Genomic DNA, 15642 nt, shown 5'->3' on the forward strand with positions numbered 1-15642 from the left:
CCACCACTAGACAACCTCTTGTGTCGAGACGTCGCAGAGCACCTTCTGTTCTGCCTCCATGACGTCGCAGCGAGGACCTCGGTGGATGGCGTGTGCCTATTGCTGCGACCATCTTGCATTCTGTTGATAGCTTTCTCCTCTCAAGACGTCATGGAAGGTTGTTGATGAAGATTTCTATAGCCATCTTAATTAAAAATAGAAAGCATGTCCACTTATTTTTATTGACATGGACAACATAAAAAAACCAGCGACCAATAAATAGATAACTGTTGGAGCACAAATATTTTTTACTTCTTAAAGTGTTCTAGCAACTCCATAAATCTATAATTTAGGAGCCAAATTTATATAACTATTAGAGATGCTCTAAGCTAGGCCGTCTGCAGCAGTCTACTCATAGTTTACCCAAAACAATGTATTGCACAGCTCCGCACTGTAGACTGCACTCTTGATAGAGTGAAGTTTGAATATGAGTATGTAGATGGGTAAGCTACTGTATATAGTCTTAGGAATCTGCCCAGGTCTGCTTGCAATCAATTGTAGCTTCTCCAAACATTAATCGATAATATATCAATGATGATACATGGCTTTATGACAAATCTTACACAGTAATGCATATGGTTTTGGCGTGCCAAGGTGCCACAACATATGGTTTGTAACAAAGTTATACAAATGAATTGTACACAAATCAATTTTCGTTAAATGATAAGATGATGTCCATATTTCCCCCTTCATCACCAAAGAAGAATGCTCACCATGACTGGTATGATCTCCAACCAGCAACACCAATAAAACGAGTTGACCTTGGCATTATTCTGTAGTTCGCAACTACTATGAGCGCACTGCCTCATCATGCTGTGCTCGCAAAGGTGAATCCAGTCCCTTGCAATGCATCCTCTACGACCTTGTCTAGCCTCTGCGCCATCTCCTGCGTCATATGCTTGCTCCAGTCCCCAACAACTCCCTTCCTGAAGAAGCTTTCGTTCTTGATCCCCAACAAAGTGCTTCCATTTCTATTTACCTCCATGTCTCTCAGCTTCCCCAAGCTACACAGCTCCACGATGGCGCTCACCACCCCGCGCTCCTCCTCCTCCTCTGAGAATCCACAGCCCATGAAATTGGCCAGCTTTCTGACGTGCGCCTCGGGCTCAATCAGCACCTCCTCGTAACGAAGGAACAACACCCTGTCAGGCCTCCTCACGCTCTCCTTCCAGTAGTGGAGGACGTGGTTCCACTGTGGGCCGCCGAGACAGCGGCCATCACAGAACAGCTCCAAGGCCTCCTGGATCGTGAACGACCGGGCGTCAACCCCACAAGCCGGCGCTGCCTTTCTCGTGAACAGCCAGGAGGAGACCAGCACGTCCTTGGGTTCCCGGCAAACGTAGACGATCCGGCACCCCGAGCGCTCTCCGTCGCCGGTGATGCTGCCGGGCAGCAGGGAGTAGGGGAGGTGCGTGGCCAGCACACGCGGGGACGGGAGCGCCTCGAGCTCATCCTTCTGCTGGTTGAAATCAAGTTCGAGGAACCTGACACAGTCATGAGGGTTGCAATGGCGCAGCGGATGGTCGTCGTCGAACGGCGGATGCGTGGAACGCTTCAGCGTCGCGAAGGCGAGGGCCTTGAGCCAGGTGGTGCCAGACTTGGGGAAGCTTGCGAGGAACACGTCGGTGGGTCTCGGCTCGAAGCAGGAATGAACGCCGGGGACGCCTTCCTTCAATGCTACCTCAGGCAGCCAAAAATTGGCGTACCGTCGGAGAGGGAACGGTGGCCACCTGGTCTCGAGGGGCAGCGAAGGGATGATCCTGGCTATGTTGGCGTTAGGAGTCGTCAATGGTGATGTTTCTTCTTGTGCATTGTTCTCTGACTGCCTGGAAGCCATCATCGTCCAGTTGCTTGCTGCAGCCTGCATGTGGACGAGGATGCACAAAAAGGAGTACATGAGGAAAAAATCAGTTGGAATTATGGTACAGGTAACAACAGAGAAGCCAAGTTTCACTAGCTACATGATGATGGTACTCAAGTTATTACCATCTGATCAGGAATCATTCAATGAACATTACCAATGAAATCGATCGCATTGCAAGTCACTAACAGTGTAGCAAAAAAAAAAGGCCAACTACAAAGTGCTCAGGCTTTAAAGGTGTTGAGAAATTTTGCACAACACTAGTATTTCTCAAGATCGGGTTATTGCTCCAAAGTAGGCAAGCAGACTCAAGCCAAGGTCAAGCATCAGGTTATTCTGAGCTAGATTTCTTAACCTGTGCGAGCAGTTTGGCATAAGGCATAAAAGTCTTACATTAAGCGAGCTACTAATCTGAAGCATTTTCATGTAAGATGAATAGTGCCCGGCTGCAGTCTTTTGTTACTTGTCAGTTGCCACAACCAAAATCTTAATTATTAACCTATCCATTCGGCCCAAAATACAAATCCTAATTGCCATAACTCAACGTCAAATGAAGAAAGAATAAAGTGAATTGGCTCTGGTAATTTCTTCACAGCCCAACAGTCCATCGGGACCAGGATATAAAACTAGTATTCTTGCGCGCAAGCAGTTAAACAGCTAACTAGAACCAGGGACAGATCTCAGGGGTAGGAACTGTGGCTAGGCGGGCGGATGTTGTGACTGCGGCTGGCAGCTTGCTGAGCCACGATGACTGAGATAGTCCCGCCCAACTGTAGGGAGACTTTATTCCTCGATGGATCTCTAATACAAACTATGGTCTGCCTTTATAGTATGAGGCGACCTCCTTAAAAGGAACTAAATAATGTATTCTGTAAGTAAACTAAGACATATCTTTTATTCTGGAAATAAACTACTGCATATCTCCCTGCAATAAAAGCTTTTCTACTAACCCGATTGCTAGCCACTTTTCTGATCACTTTCCTTACTTGCTTCTGCTGCTCCTTGGGCTGGATCTTGGCGCCGCCGCCTCTGGTATTGGCAGTCCACAAAAGCATCAGTAACATATTTAGATCAACCTTCATCCCTCATCCCTTACACACACTAAACTCCTGCCTCCCCCTCTCCCCATGACCCCACCGCCCCTCCCCCTCCTCCCGTGCTGCCGCTAGGGATGAAAACGGTCGGAAACGATCGATAAACACTAAAACCATTACCGTTTCCATATTTTTTATCGGAATTGAAATCGAAAACGGTAACTTAGGAAACGGAAACGATATCGGTATTTCGGAAACCTCAGAAATGAAAGTTCGGTACGGAAAATACACCGGTAACGGTCGAAATCTAGAATACGATCGGTAAACAGATCAATATAACAAGTTCATAATACAATAAATATCGCAAAGATAACACATCCATATCACAAGTTCATAATACAATAAAGATCACAAAGGTCATAAGTCCACAATTCAAAATATAATAAATTCGCAAAGTTCACAAGTTTATAACTAATACAAATTTTATGATGCAGGCCAATCTTATGATGCTAAGAGATTCTTACTGTATCCTCACCCGAGCTCGCAATTGGCGCATAGTTCATGTGACACACGAAGCATGGAACTCGTGCTTTAAAAGAGTAGATATAGATAAATGAAATCCATATGGTTTCAATCAAACCAGCCATATTACCTTTTAAAAAAATGAATTTGATACTGTTTGATAGTCAAAACATCAAGGACAGGGAAACTGTCATCTGGTCATTACTATGGCTTCTTCCAAACATTGTGTAAAACATGGTCAATTATATGATATCAGTTTGATAATAGCAAGGCTACCAGACTTCTACAACCAACTGAACTATAACTTCTATTTCTGCCAATTATCACACAATTTCACTTTAGGAAAATAAACTGAAGAAACACAAGTAGACTGCTAGAGAATTGTAGAGAGGTTAATCAAGGCTACAGACTACCAATAAATATCTATAGCCATGTCATGATTGCTTTATTGTAGCAAGAAAGTGAAACCTCACAAGATTTAATTTAAATTCACTACAACTCTAAAATGGATGTTGCAGACCTAAGAACGAACTATGTTGAATGATCAGCACCCACTCTGTGGCTGTGATGCTTACCTGAGACAGGAAATACACACGGGCAATTGCTGCACTATGGTGGACCTATGGCAAATGAAAGAAGCCAACAAAGTTGTCAAGTGAAAACCGATAGCAAATGCTCACTGCTACTGAATCGTTGGAGGCAGAATAGACCAAAGCCATCCTAAACACAACAGGCCAAACTCAATATAAATCCATGGGAATTTGAAACCAGCCAATATAATTTGCACACTACAAGATTCGTACAAGTGCATGATCATGTTACACACTACAAGATATTCTGGTGTTGAATTATAGTTAGCTTGTTTGTTCAGTATGGCTGAAGATTATGAGAATGCAGCAGTCATGTATGGGAATTTGAAACCAGTCAATGGTTGTGTGTCTGATAATTTGCATATTGTTAGTGGATCATGCTTCTTTTATAATTCTTGCTCAGAATGAAGACATGGTGGGTTGACGCCCATTTCTTTACCAGTGTGTTACTTTACATCGATACCGAGATCTTTTTTAAGCAAACCAAGCAGCAGAGTTGCCAAATACCCAATTATATTAATAAAAAAAGAAGATCCAAACTGAACAATCAATGGTACCACATAAAACAACAACAAAAACACTACGTCTAAGATATAGTAGTTTTACGTGAGGGCGTTCTTGTGTTGATCACCTTGGAGCTGAATGACCTGCAACGGACAAACAGATCAGTATACCCACCAACCAGCAGGTACAATTTTGTGAGCTTGAAACACATTGTTCCCGCATCTTACCTGGCCTAGCTCTGGGTCCTGAACTACAGTACCATTGCAGCAGAATTCCTTCTTCAGATCCTTGAGGATCTTGTTATAACTGGATTCTTTATTCAGACCCTGGACTGTAGTCAAAGTCTTTCTATCATTGCGCTCTTAGATGCGCACATGCACGTAATCCTTCGTTCCAGGACCAACACCAGAGCCTCAGCATTTGCCTCAACAAACAGATCTATCAGATATGATGTCATATCATCAGATGCACAATAATACTAAGCATGTTCAAGATGAACTTCGTGTGTGTGACGTTAGCTAGAAGATGATGTTAGCACAATAATACTAAGCTAGAAGATGATATCACCAGAGCCTCAGCACAATAATACTAAGCATATTCAGTTAGCTAGAAGATGATATGCCAAACGACAATATAGAAGAGCTTGGCATCATGGATTGAGAAATAGATATACCAAAGCAGATGGAAGCTGAACGTCGAGATTAGACATGAAACTTGGTTGTTGAGGTTTGGTGGGCACCGAGATGATCACCCTTTTGATTTGTTCGTCTTTTGCAGAAGCTAAGAAAATCATATTATCAACACACATACTACACAAACCGGAAATATTTAAGCAAACAAAAACTAATAGATGATACATAGATAAGGACAGTAGTAATATACAGGATACTCGGTCAAACATACCACAGGGTTCCAAAATCACTCTCATATAGCAGCTGAACAATAAATCTATAAATGTGCTAGATAGATTTCCTCAAATCCCATCCTAGGTCTTCTAATCTCCGTTGACGAATCAAAGCCGAATATTACAAAGATGCCTACTTCACATCCAAAATAGGGAGCACGCCTATGAACGAGGTCCCGAGCTCGCCAAGCTGAGCCTCGTCCTAGTGGTTCTTGTACTCCATCGAGAGCTCAAAGCAGTCCTGCACCTGCGCACGCAAATACATGCCACCTGATGAGCCGGAACACGCAGATCTAAGGGTGAGAAGGTGGGGTTTTGATGTGATCGGGGGTGTATGAATTTGCGTAGGTGGGGGCCATGTAGGTTCTGGACGATGTCGAGGAAGCGGATCTGGGGGTGAGGAGGGAGGGGGCGCGAGAATGGGGGATCTGCGCGGGAGGGCGAGGGCGGTATGGATGCCGCGACGATTCCATCGAGGCCACGGCAAGATTAGCGGGACGAAGACGGGGCCACGCCCGGCGTGCTGATTAGTGGGGGGACGCGGCGTGGTGATTAGCGGGGGAGGAGGGCAGAGCCGTGGTGAAGGTGGTGGACGCCCTCCTTACCCTCTTAAGGAGTAGTAGAGATTGTTCACTGACTCGACTCAAATTCATGATACCCCATGCGACCATGTCACTGCTTAATTTGGTTCTATACCTTTTCCCATATTTGAAACTATTGCTATACATATCTTCCACTCGACAGGAAAAAAAATCAGCAGCACCATAAAGTTGTGACTATTTTTTTTTGAACAAAAACGGCAGGAGCTCTGCCCATCATTTAGGGCAAAGAGTATAGAGAGTACAAACAACGATCTGAGACCGGACAAGCCACACCTGAGCACACTCAAAGGGAGGCTAAGCCCCACACCCTAAATCCTCGAGGCTAGCAGGAAGCAGCAATATGAAAATTACATGGGAAGCAAAGCCCGCCTAAATTGTGAAACATCTTCTTTAATTTTTAAGGCGACTTGGACCGGAGGAAGGGCGACGCTTTCGAAAATCCTGCGATTCCTCTCCTTCCAGAGGTTCCACATTGTGTAAATCATGATTCCATTGAAAGCGCGTTTCTGATTTTTTGGTAGTGGGGGAGTCGCAGCTTCCCACCACTTCCCGAATGTTGGTGGCGGAAGCAAGGTCAGACTGGGCAGGGAGGATTACACCTTCCCAAGCCAGGATTTGTCTCCGCACCGCACGGGCGAAAGGACAATGTAGACACAGGTGAATACCAGTCTCAAGGGTTCCGTTGCAGAAGGCACAAGACGGCTGATGAGGCCACCCACTGGTGGCGAGATTGTTGACCGTGAGTAGTTTTTCCTGCAAGAGAATCCAAGCAAAAATTTTGTATTTTGGTTCTACGCGTGACTATTTACTTATTTCTAATTACCCTACTACATTTATGGAAAAAAACTTAAATCATAACTACGATGAAATAATCTAATTCATATGCAGGAAAAATACATAGCAACTAAGGGAGAGTAGGCCGGACCCGGACCGATCCTTGCCGGAAGTTCATGCCCATATCAAGAGTCCCCAACCCCAACTAGCAGCGACAGTTTTCAGTCCCCAACCCTGACTAGCAGTCAGACAAGAGGAGGGGTTATTTGGCGCACCTGAAAGAACAACTAACAGCGACAGTTTTCAGACAGAAATAGTCCTCAACATGCGGAGCGGAGCGGTGGGAGAGCGAATAGATTGACGGGAAAGGGGAAGTGATTTAGCGCACCGGAAAAAGATGCCGGAGCGTGGCAGCAGGGCCGTGTTGGTGCCGGCAAACTGGTCGCGTTTCCTCCCCGATTGCAACAGCTCCTACAGTAGCACAGTTGGAGATGGAGAAGATGGATTCCGCGGGCGCGGCGGCGTGTACTCGCGATCGGCGAGACAGGCAGGTCAGGTAAGACCGCGTGGATCTGGTGAGGTTGTCGGGTAGATGGCCTCTGCTGTGGCCTAGAGGTTGTCTGGTGATACATGGCTACGCCCCCCACTCTACCCTGACCGTATGATCGTCTCGTCCACCCCATATTCGTGTGATCGTCTCCCCCACTCTCCTACCTCTGTGCTGCCCGCCCTCGTCCGCCACACACCCCCACGATGCCTGTCATGAAGAGCCCCTCCCCCTCGCCCCTGCAGACGCAGCGCGTCGTCTACGCCTGCCCTGGCCCTAATGACGCTGACGCCATCCCCATCGTCGAGCGACACCATCCATTGTGGCATCCGTCGTCACGCCGAGGGAGGCGCCTGCCCCTACTGCCCTGGCGGCATCCCTCCCCCTTCTCGTCGACTTCCATTCTCCACCGTGTTCCCTCCTCTAACTCCTCGCTTCCTCCCGTTTGTGGCCCGAGCCAGAGTGACTTGTCGTCACTGTTGCATGTCTCAAAGAAGAGAAGTAGGTGGTCGCTGCACTGACCCCATCACGCCACCTGCGCACGATATGGTGAACGGGTCGTTTCACGTCCCATAAAGCCACCCACGTCGAACGATGTCATGACGGTCACATCTTTTACCGCGCCGCCATAGTAACTACCTCATATCGACCATGTAAAAAAACAAAACTCACCTCCAACTTCTCACGTAGAGCGAGGGGTGGACCGAGCAGGCTTCCAGTGAGCCACAAGCTAGGTGACCGGCCTATAGGTCATTTGCTCGTGCCCATGTTAAAGGTCATACCTCACATTCTCCTGCGGTAACCGGGCAGACGGGGTGGCCACGGGCTCCTCTTTGGTCGGCGAGACCAACCAAAGGGCCAATAAAGGATCGAATAAGGAAGGACTCAATGAGATGCCCCAAGGGGGTCGAGCCCTCGAGTGGGACCAACCTTACCAAGGCACGAGAGACCTAAGTCACGACTCGACCGAGGCCAACGCTCGGGGCAGGAGATGCATTCACGAATCGCCCGAGGCCAATCTCGGGCAGGAGACGCAGTCACGACTCGCCTGAGGCCAACCCCGGGGGAAACACGCAATCACCACTCGCCCGAGGCCATCCTCGGGCGGGAGACGCGGTCACGGCTCGCCCGAGGCCAACCTCGGACAAGCAGCGCAATTCCGACTCGCCCGATAGCATCTCGGGCGATGCTCCGGAAGGTGGCCAACTCCACTTACCAACTCTTCAAGGCGGCTAACCAACTCAACTGAAAATAGTAGCGAGAAGTTATGGCACAGGTTATTCTGAGCTAGATTTCTTAATCTGTCCGAGCAGTTTGGCATAAGGCATAAAAGTCTTACATGCGAGCTACTAATCTGAATCCATTTTCAAGTAAGATGAATAGAGCCCGGCTGCAATTTTTGTTGCTTACTTGTCAGTTGCCACAACCAAAACCCTAATTGTTAACCTCCTGTAAATATTGCTTTAGCCTCCTGTAAATATTACTTGATGAAGCAGCAGAGCACCTGTCCATTCGGCTAAAACAAATCCTAATTGGCATAACTCAACGTCAAATGAAGAAAGAATAAAGTGAATTGGCAGTACCAAAAAAAAGAATAAAGTAAAAAAATCCTAAATTTGTTCTTTTGCCACTGCTTAATTTGATTCTATTCTATTTCCCATACCTATAGCTATTGTTATACATATCTTCCACCCAACTGAAAAAAAACCAGCCGTACCCTTTAGTTGTGACTATTGTTACTTATTTCTCTACTAGTCTCTACGTTTGGTAGACAATGCATCAGTTTCCTCCGGGCAGCAAAGTTCACGTGAGATGGATACTCAGTGCTGTTTAAATAAACTAGAACTAATAGTTAGAACATATTTGGTTCCTATATTCGCCTGACTAAACTTTGGTGGCTAAAGTTTAGTCACTAAAGTACTCTGTTTGGTTTCAGTGACTAAACCTGACTAAAAACATTAATTGACGTGAATAATGACTGCATTACTCTTATTAATTAGTGATGCCTGCTGCACTAAGAAAGAGGAGAGGGCAAATGAGGTAAAAATCCTACTTTAGTCCCTTTTAGTCACTATCTTGGTGACTAAAGAATTTAAGTTTAGTTACCCCACAATAGTCACCATATTTGCTTCTTTATGGACTAAAAATGATTAAAGTTTAGTCACTGCAAACCAAACCAAACCAAACGGGCCTTAGTTGGCAAAAAATTACTAGTGTAATTAGCTAGCTAACAAATAGCTAGCTAACTATTAGCTAATTTGCTAAAAGTAGCTAATAGCTAAACTATTAGTTAAATTATTTGAATGTTTTCAACTAATTTTAATAGTTAACTATTAGCTCTAGTTCATTCAAACACCTACATATAGCATCATTCTAAAAGAATGTGATACAAGGATCCATCTTTGTCAACAAGCTATCTGGTGAAGTTTTTCAGATACAACATAACATGTGGACACTAACAGATCCAACTGAGAAAACATTTATGAAAAAAACTTGAACCACAAATACGTTAAAGATGATCCAATTCATATACAGGAAAGATGCCTAGCCACCAGCAAGTGCATCCATCCATGCACATGAAAACCAGTCATGGAATAAACACCAACCCCAACTAGCAGCGACAGTTTTCAGAATATAATACGGCACCGTCCACAGTATGCGGAGCGGAGTGGAGCGGAGCGGATAGATCTGATGGGAAAGGGGGAGGGATTTGGCGCACCAGAAAGACGATGCCGGCAGGGCCGTGTTGGTGCTGTGCTGGCAAACTGGCCGCGTTTCCCTTGGCGAATGCAGCAGCTCTTACAGTAGCACAATATAGGAAGAAGAAGGCTTCAGCGGGCGCGGAGTCGTATTCGCGGTTGGCGAGGGAGACAAGACAGGCACGTACGGACGTGGATCTGCTGAGGTTATCGGACGCCATGTCGCCGTCGGCTAGATGGCCTCCCAAGACAGTTAGACAGGCACAATTTTTCTTGTCTTGTTTCTTCATTACCAATAAATAGACTATATAAGTTATTATATAAATTTATATTCTTGTTTTTAGTATTAAACTTATTAATATTTATAAAATATAAATCTCGAATTCAATCTATATATCTTTTTTTAAATAATTGATATAAAATTCGAATACAGATACGATTCGTATTAGGATGTATTTATCTTTTTCGTTATATTATTTATATCACTTATCACTATCATTTAAAGCACAAGTTTCGTGTATCCATGCATATACATTTGTTTTCTCCCACGTATCGCCTGACAACTATATAAGATGCCTCTTACCTCTACCTTCATAACCAATCATGCAACCACCACAAGCACTTTCTTCTCCTCGTTGTTGTCGTCATAGAGCACCTCCAAGAGTCTTTCTAAATTCCACTCTCTAAATTATCATTTAGAGAGTTATTTGAATAAAAACAGTATATACAGATACATGTTATTATGTTAAGTATATGCACATCTATATGGTTTATTTGTTTGGCCTAGTAGCATGTCTGCCATATGTGGTCTTTTGGCTTTTGTGCCTCGCGTAGCTAGTGACCTTCTAGACTTATGGTCTTCCAAAACAAAGAGTTATGTCTAGTTTAGGAGCAAAGAGTCCAAAGGACTCAAGCAAGGACGCTGCCATTGACGCTAATCACGATAGTATGCTGCTACTACCAAGTGTCGATCTTAATATTAGTTGGCAACTCCGACGTGAGACCACCACTGACGAGTAAACGATAGATATATAGAATGTTTGTTATTAATATATTACTCCCTCTGTTTATATAAATATATATTCTCCATCCTACGAAGCTTGATATCGAGACCTCTAAAGGAATAAAGCTATTCTAGCCACCGTGTCGTGATGGAACAACCTAAGCCCCTAGGTCCTCCATACCCAGAGCATTCTATGGTTCTATATGCTCCCGTATTTGAGTTGTTTTGGCCACCACAATCACAAGAATGACCTAAAACCGGGGGCCCTAGAGCCCTAGGGCACTCTGGATAGCATGATACTTGTGCATTCTCTTAGTTGTTTAGGGCCTTCTACTAGCCCCCAGTTCTCTAAGGTCTTTGGTCTCAGATAATTTAAATGACTAGACCATAGCTCCCTAGGATCCTAGGGCCTCCCAAGGGGACAAAAGGATTCTACAGCGGCTAAGTATTGAGGCAGCCACAAGTAAAAGGAATGTAGTTGCCCCCACAAAGGCATGATAGCCCCCAAAGGTACAATATGATATTCAAGGCCTACTCCCGACACACTAATAGTGATGGCAATGCGGATAAGGCTTTTGTATATCACATTAAATGTGATGAGTGATATAATGGCCAGACAAACACACCATTTCTACAGCTTAGGAAACAAGCATATTCAAGACCACTAATCGATATGTTCCATCAACCCTATAGCCATGTGTACACTAGTGTACCATGAAGTATTATTAATTACATATTGCTACACCAGTTACCAATTATGCCATACACAATAGTGTGGAGTCCAATATCCGTCGATACCATATAACATATCTGTCCCTATGGTAGATACGTCTATCACTACAATAGGACATCATCGACACTATGCCGCAGTGGAAAGCATGGTGCTACGTGAGACTCCATGACCATGATATGATTGGGGTTGTTGGGCCACAGTTGACTAGAGCCCAAAGTCTAGCGAGTAAGTAATCCTCTCTTGTCCCACAATTCCATCATGATAGGATGGTGTCTTGTAAGGACCTTGTTTTGTTTTGGTAATTGAGTGACACTTTAGGTGGATTAATATATATGTATATTGAGATACACTTGTGATTTATCCACAAGTACACTAGTGTGAGCTACTTGAACCATTATGGTGAAGTGGCTTGGTTATGTTGATATTCTCAACTAGTGTAATGAAGGAGATCATTGCATGGTGTCATGTGGCTAGGTGGAGATCAAGAGACATGGTTTGTGTTGGCGTTTCGACCCCGGGGGTCCCTGGACCGACGAGTAAATTTGTTGTTGCGCGTCCCAGCCCAGATGGGTTGGCGCAAGATGTAACACAAGGGGAAAGCACGACTCGTGTTATCTCGCACCAGGGGGGTGTGCTCGTAGTAGGGGTTACAAGCGTTCACGAGAGAGAGAGTGAGCCTGTTCGTCAGCTCGTTCTCCCGCGCGACCCTCTCGCATGAAGGCCCTGGACCTCCCTTTTATAGATGCAAGGAGAGGGTCAGGTGTACAATGGGGGGTGTAGCTAGGCGCTAACGTGTCTGGCAGAGAGGTGCCTGAGCCCTGTGTACATGCCAACGTGGCTGTCGGAGAGGTGCTAGAGCCCTGTGTACGCGGTAACGTGGCCGTCGGAGGAGTGCCTGAGCCCTATAGAAGCACAGCTGTCGGTGCTGCTAGGATCTTGCTGACATCTCCTTGCTTTCGTAGGGGGCTGAGAACCACCGTCGTCATGGTCATACGCGGGGAGCCATCATTACTTGTTACCGGGGCGAGCCAGATGGGACGCCGGTCTTGTTCCCCCGTAGCCTGAGCTAGCGAGGGGTAGGGTAATGATGTATCCCCCGTGGCGCGGTCGGTCCGAGCCCAAGGTCGGGCGAGGCGGAGACTCCTCCTGAGGCCGAGGCCGGGGTTGGGCGAGGACACGATTCCTCCCGAGGCCGAGGTTGAGGCCGAGCCCTGGGGTCGGGCGAGGCGGCGACCACCTTCTGAGGCCGAGGTTGAGGGCGAGCCCTGGGGTCGGGCGAGGCGGAGACCTCCTCCCGAGGCTGAGGCCTAAGGTTAGGCGAGGCGGAGCTTCCTGTTGCGCCTGAGGCTGAACTTGGCTGTTGTCAGCCTCACCCTGGCGGGTGGCACAACAGTCAGAGCAGGGCGAGCGGCGCTGTTTTCCTGTCAGGTCGGTCAGTGAAAGGGCGAAGTGACTGCGGTCACTTCGACCTGGCCGACTGAAGCATGCGTGTCAGGATAAGGTGTCAGGCGATCCTCGCATTGAATGCTCCTGCGATATGGTCGGTTGGTGAGGAGATTTGGCCAAGGTTGCTTCACAACGAAGCCTGCCCGAGCTGGGCTTCGGGCGAGTCGAGGGTGCGCCCGTTGCTTGAGGAGGCCCTCGGGCGAGGCGTGAATTCGTCCGGGACTACTGTTCCCGCTCGAGGTCGAGCTTGGGCGAGGCGAGATCGTGTCCCTTGGTAGACGAGGCCTTGACCTGAATCGCGCCCATCAGTCTTTGCAGCTTGTGCTGATGGAGGTTACCAGTCGTGTTTAGGAGTGTTGGGGGTACCCCTAATTATGGTACCCGACAGTAGCCCCCGAGCCTCAAAGGGAGTGTTGGTACTCGCTTGGAGGCTTTTGCCGCACTCTTTTGCGAGGGGACCGACCTTTCTCGGTTACACTTAGTTTTGGTGGGTGCGCGCGAGCGCACCCGCCGGATGTAGCCCCCGAGGCCTCGGAGGAGTGGTTTGACTCCTCTGAGGTCTTAATGCCTTTCGTGACGCCTCGACCGGCCTGGTTGTTCCCTCATGCGGTCTGGCCTTAGCCCGGGTGCATGGTCAGGTTCCGAGTTTTTGGGCTGGTTTATTGACGCTTGTCAACGGTTTGGCCATAGCCGGGTTGCGAGAGTAGCCCCCGAGCCTCTGCATGGAGCGAGAGGACGATCAAGGACTGTCTCGACTTTTATTATACGCCCCTTCGTCGCCTTTCCACAAGGAGGAAGGGGGGGGGGGGTAAAGCACCATGTTTCCCTCGGAGGGCGCCGAACATGGTGTCTCTAGTGAGTTGCTAACGGGTGATCCGAGTGGACGCCCGTGCCCCGTTCGATAAGGGTCAGCTAGTGGCCCAGAGGCGCGCTCCAAAAGTACCTGCAGGTGATTTGCCGGACCTGGACCCGTTCGATAGGGTCCGAGGGCTTGATGCCTCCCTCTGGTGGGATTCCATTACAAAATCGCTCCTGCTGGTCTCGGAAATGTCCTAGGGTACCTCGGGAGCGTAGACCGAGCCTCGGCCATGTAACCGACGTACCTAGAGTCATCCCTCACTCTGCGTGATCTGGGGCAGCTGTCGAACCCTTCCGAGGGGCCAACCTTCGAACCCCTGATCAGTAGTGGGCGCGGAGCCCGAGTGCTCTGGAGCGGCTGTCGAACCCTTCCGAGGGGCCAGCCTTCGAACCCCTGATCAGTAATGTGCTTGAAGCCCGAGTGCTCTGGGGCGGCTGTCGAACCCTTCCGAGGGGCCAGCCTTCGAACCCCTGATCAGTAGGAGGGCTCGGGGCCCGCTTCCTTCGCGGAGAAGGATCCCTTTCGAAATATCCCCTTTCCTGGTCCCTGTAGCAAGAGAGAGAAAGGGGAAGAGGAAAAGGATATGAATTTAAATGGTGTGGCGCACCTTTTTTGACGCGGTCATTATGGCGGAGGTGAAACGACGCCCGCTTCGCCTGCCAAAGGTGTCGCTTGCCCTGCCGAGGAGTTAATGCGATGGGACGGGCGGTTCGTGGGACGGCCGCGTGCATGAGTCGTTCGAGGAACGGAACACGGGCGTGTCGTCTTCACGCCGTGGGAGAGGGCTCCCCTGACGCTTCAGGAGGGGACGCGAGCCTGCAGACGATTTGACCGCTGCTTCCGCTCGTCTGCTGCCGCCATTACTGCCGGTCCACTTTTGGCCATATCAACCGTCGCGCCTCCTCCTGCGACTGACTGACCCATGATTGTTGTGCTCGATTGGCACTATTGGGCCATGCGCAGGGTTGCCTCGAGTCGCGGCACCGGTTCCGTAGTCGAGAAGTCACGACATTGGTGCAAGTGGCGGTGCGGTTGCTTGCACGTAGTAACCGGCGCGTCGGTTACATGACGTGTGGGCCTGGGCCCCCATGCTGGATGTGACGAAGCCGAAGGGTTGCGCCCCCGCGGTGTGGTTGCACGCCACCTGCATGGCGGTCCGCCCTTTCGACCGCTGGTTTCGGTGAGGATGGAGGAGTGCTTGTAACCGCGGGGCGGTTACACGCTCCGCGTGCGGCGGTTTGGCTTCTTCCGTTTCGGGTCAGCTTGCATGACGTGTGGGACCCAACCCCCGTGTCGTAGGGGGGGGACCCTGGAGCACGTCGGTGAAGACTTTGCCCGTGACGCTTGAGGACGCGAGTGGGGAGAGCCGCCTTTAAAAAGGGATCGATCCCCTGGGCAGTAGCCATGCCTTCGCACTCCCCTCATGCATCGCGCCCTTCCATCTTCCGAACCCCCGGATGTGGAGCACCCGCGTTGCCTTCGTCTTGCTGCCGTTGGAGGAGCGCAACTTCGCGGGGGTTGGCGC

At 48.4% G+C, this 15642-nt stretch overlaps 1 protein-coding gene across 27 annotated transcripts; it reads right to left on the reverse strand.

The window, feature by feature from the left end:
• Positions 1 to 524: 524 nt before the first annotated feature.
• Positions 525 to 10297, reverse strand: LOC103650749 (cytosolic sulfotransferase 8). 27 transcript variants are annotated; one of them, XM_035966335.1, is made up of 9 exons: positions 10097 to 10254; positions 7219 to 8905; positions 5454 to 7064; positions 5224 to 5330; positions 4778 to 4988; positions 4653 to 4693; positions 4032 to 4076; positions 2851 to 2929; positions 525 to 1900 (listed from the first exon to the last, which is right to left on the reverse strand). In XM_035966335.1, exon 9 carries the CDS (start codon positions 1877 to 1879, stop codon positions 848 to 850), a length of 1032 nt encoding a protein of 343 aa, XP_035822228.1. In that variant the 5' UTR covers positions 1880 to 1900; positions 2851 to 2929; positions 4032 to 4076; positions 4653 to 4693; positions 4778 to 4988; positions 5224 to 5330; positions 5454 to 7064; positions 7219 to 8905; positions 10097 to 10254; the 3' UTR covers positions 525 to 847. The 27 variants fall into 27 exon arrangements, with proteins under 27 accessions (XP_035822228.1, XP_023157772.1, XP_035822230.1 ...); XM_023302004.2 differs by having other exon boundaries at positions 5454 to 7117; XM_035966337.1 differs by having other exon boundaries at positions 5454 to 6809; positions 8788 to 8905; positions 10097 to 10226.
• Positions 10298 to 15642: the final 5345 nt, after the last annotated feature.

Source organism: Zea mays, chromosome 3 (genome assembly GCF_902167145.1).
Source record: "Zea mays cultivar B73 chromosome 3, Zm-B73-REFERENCE-NAM-5.0, whole genome shotgun sequence".
NCBI lineage: Eukaryota > Viridiplantae > Streptophyta > Magnoliopsida > Poales > Poaceae > Zea > Zea mays.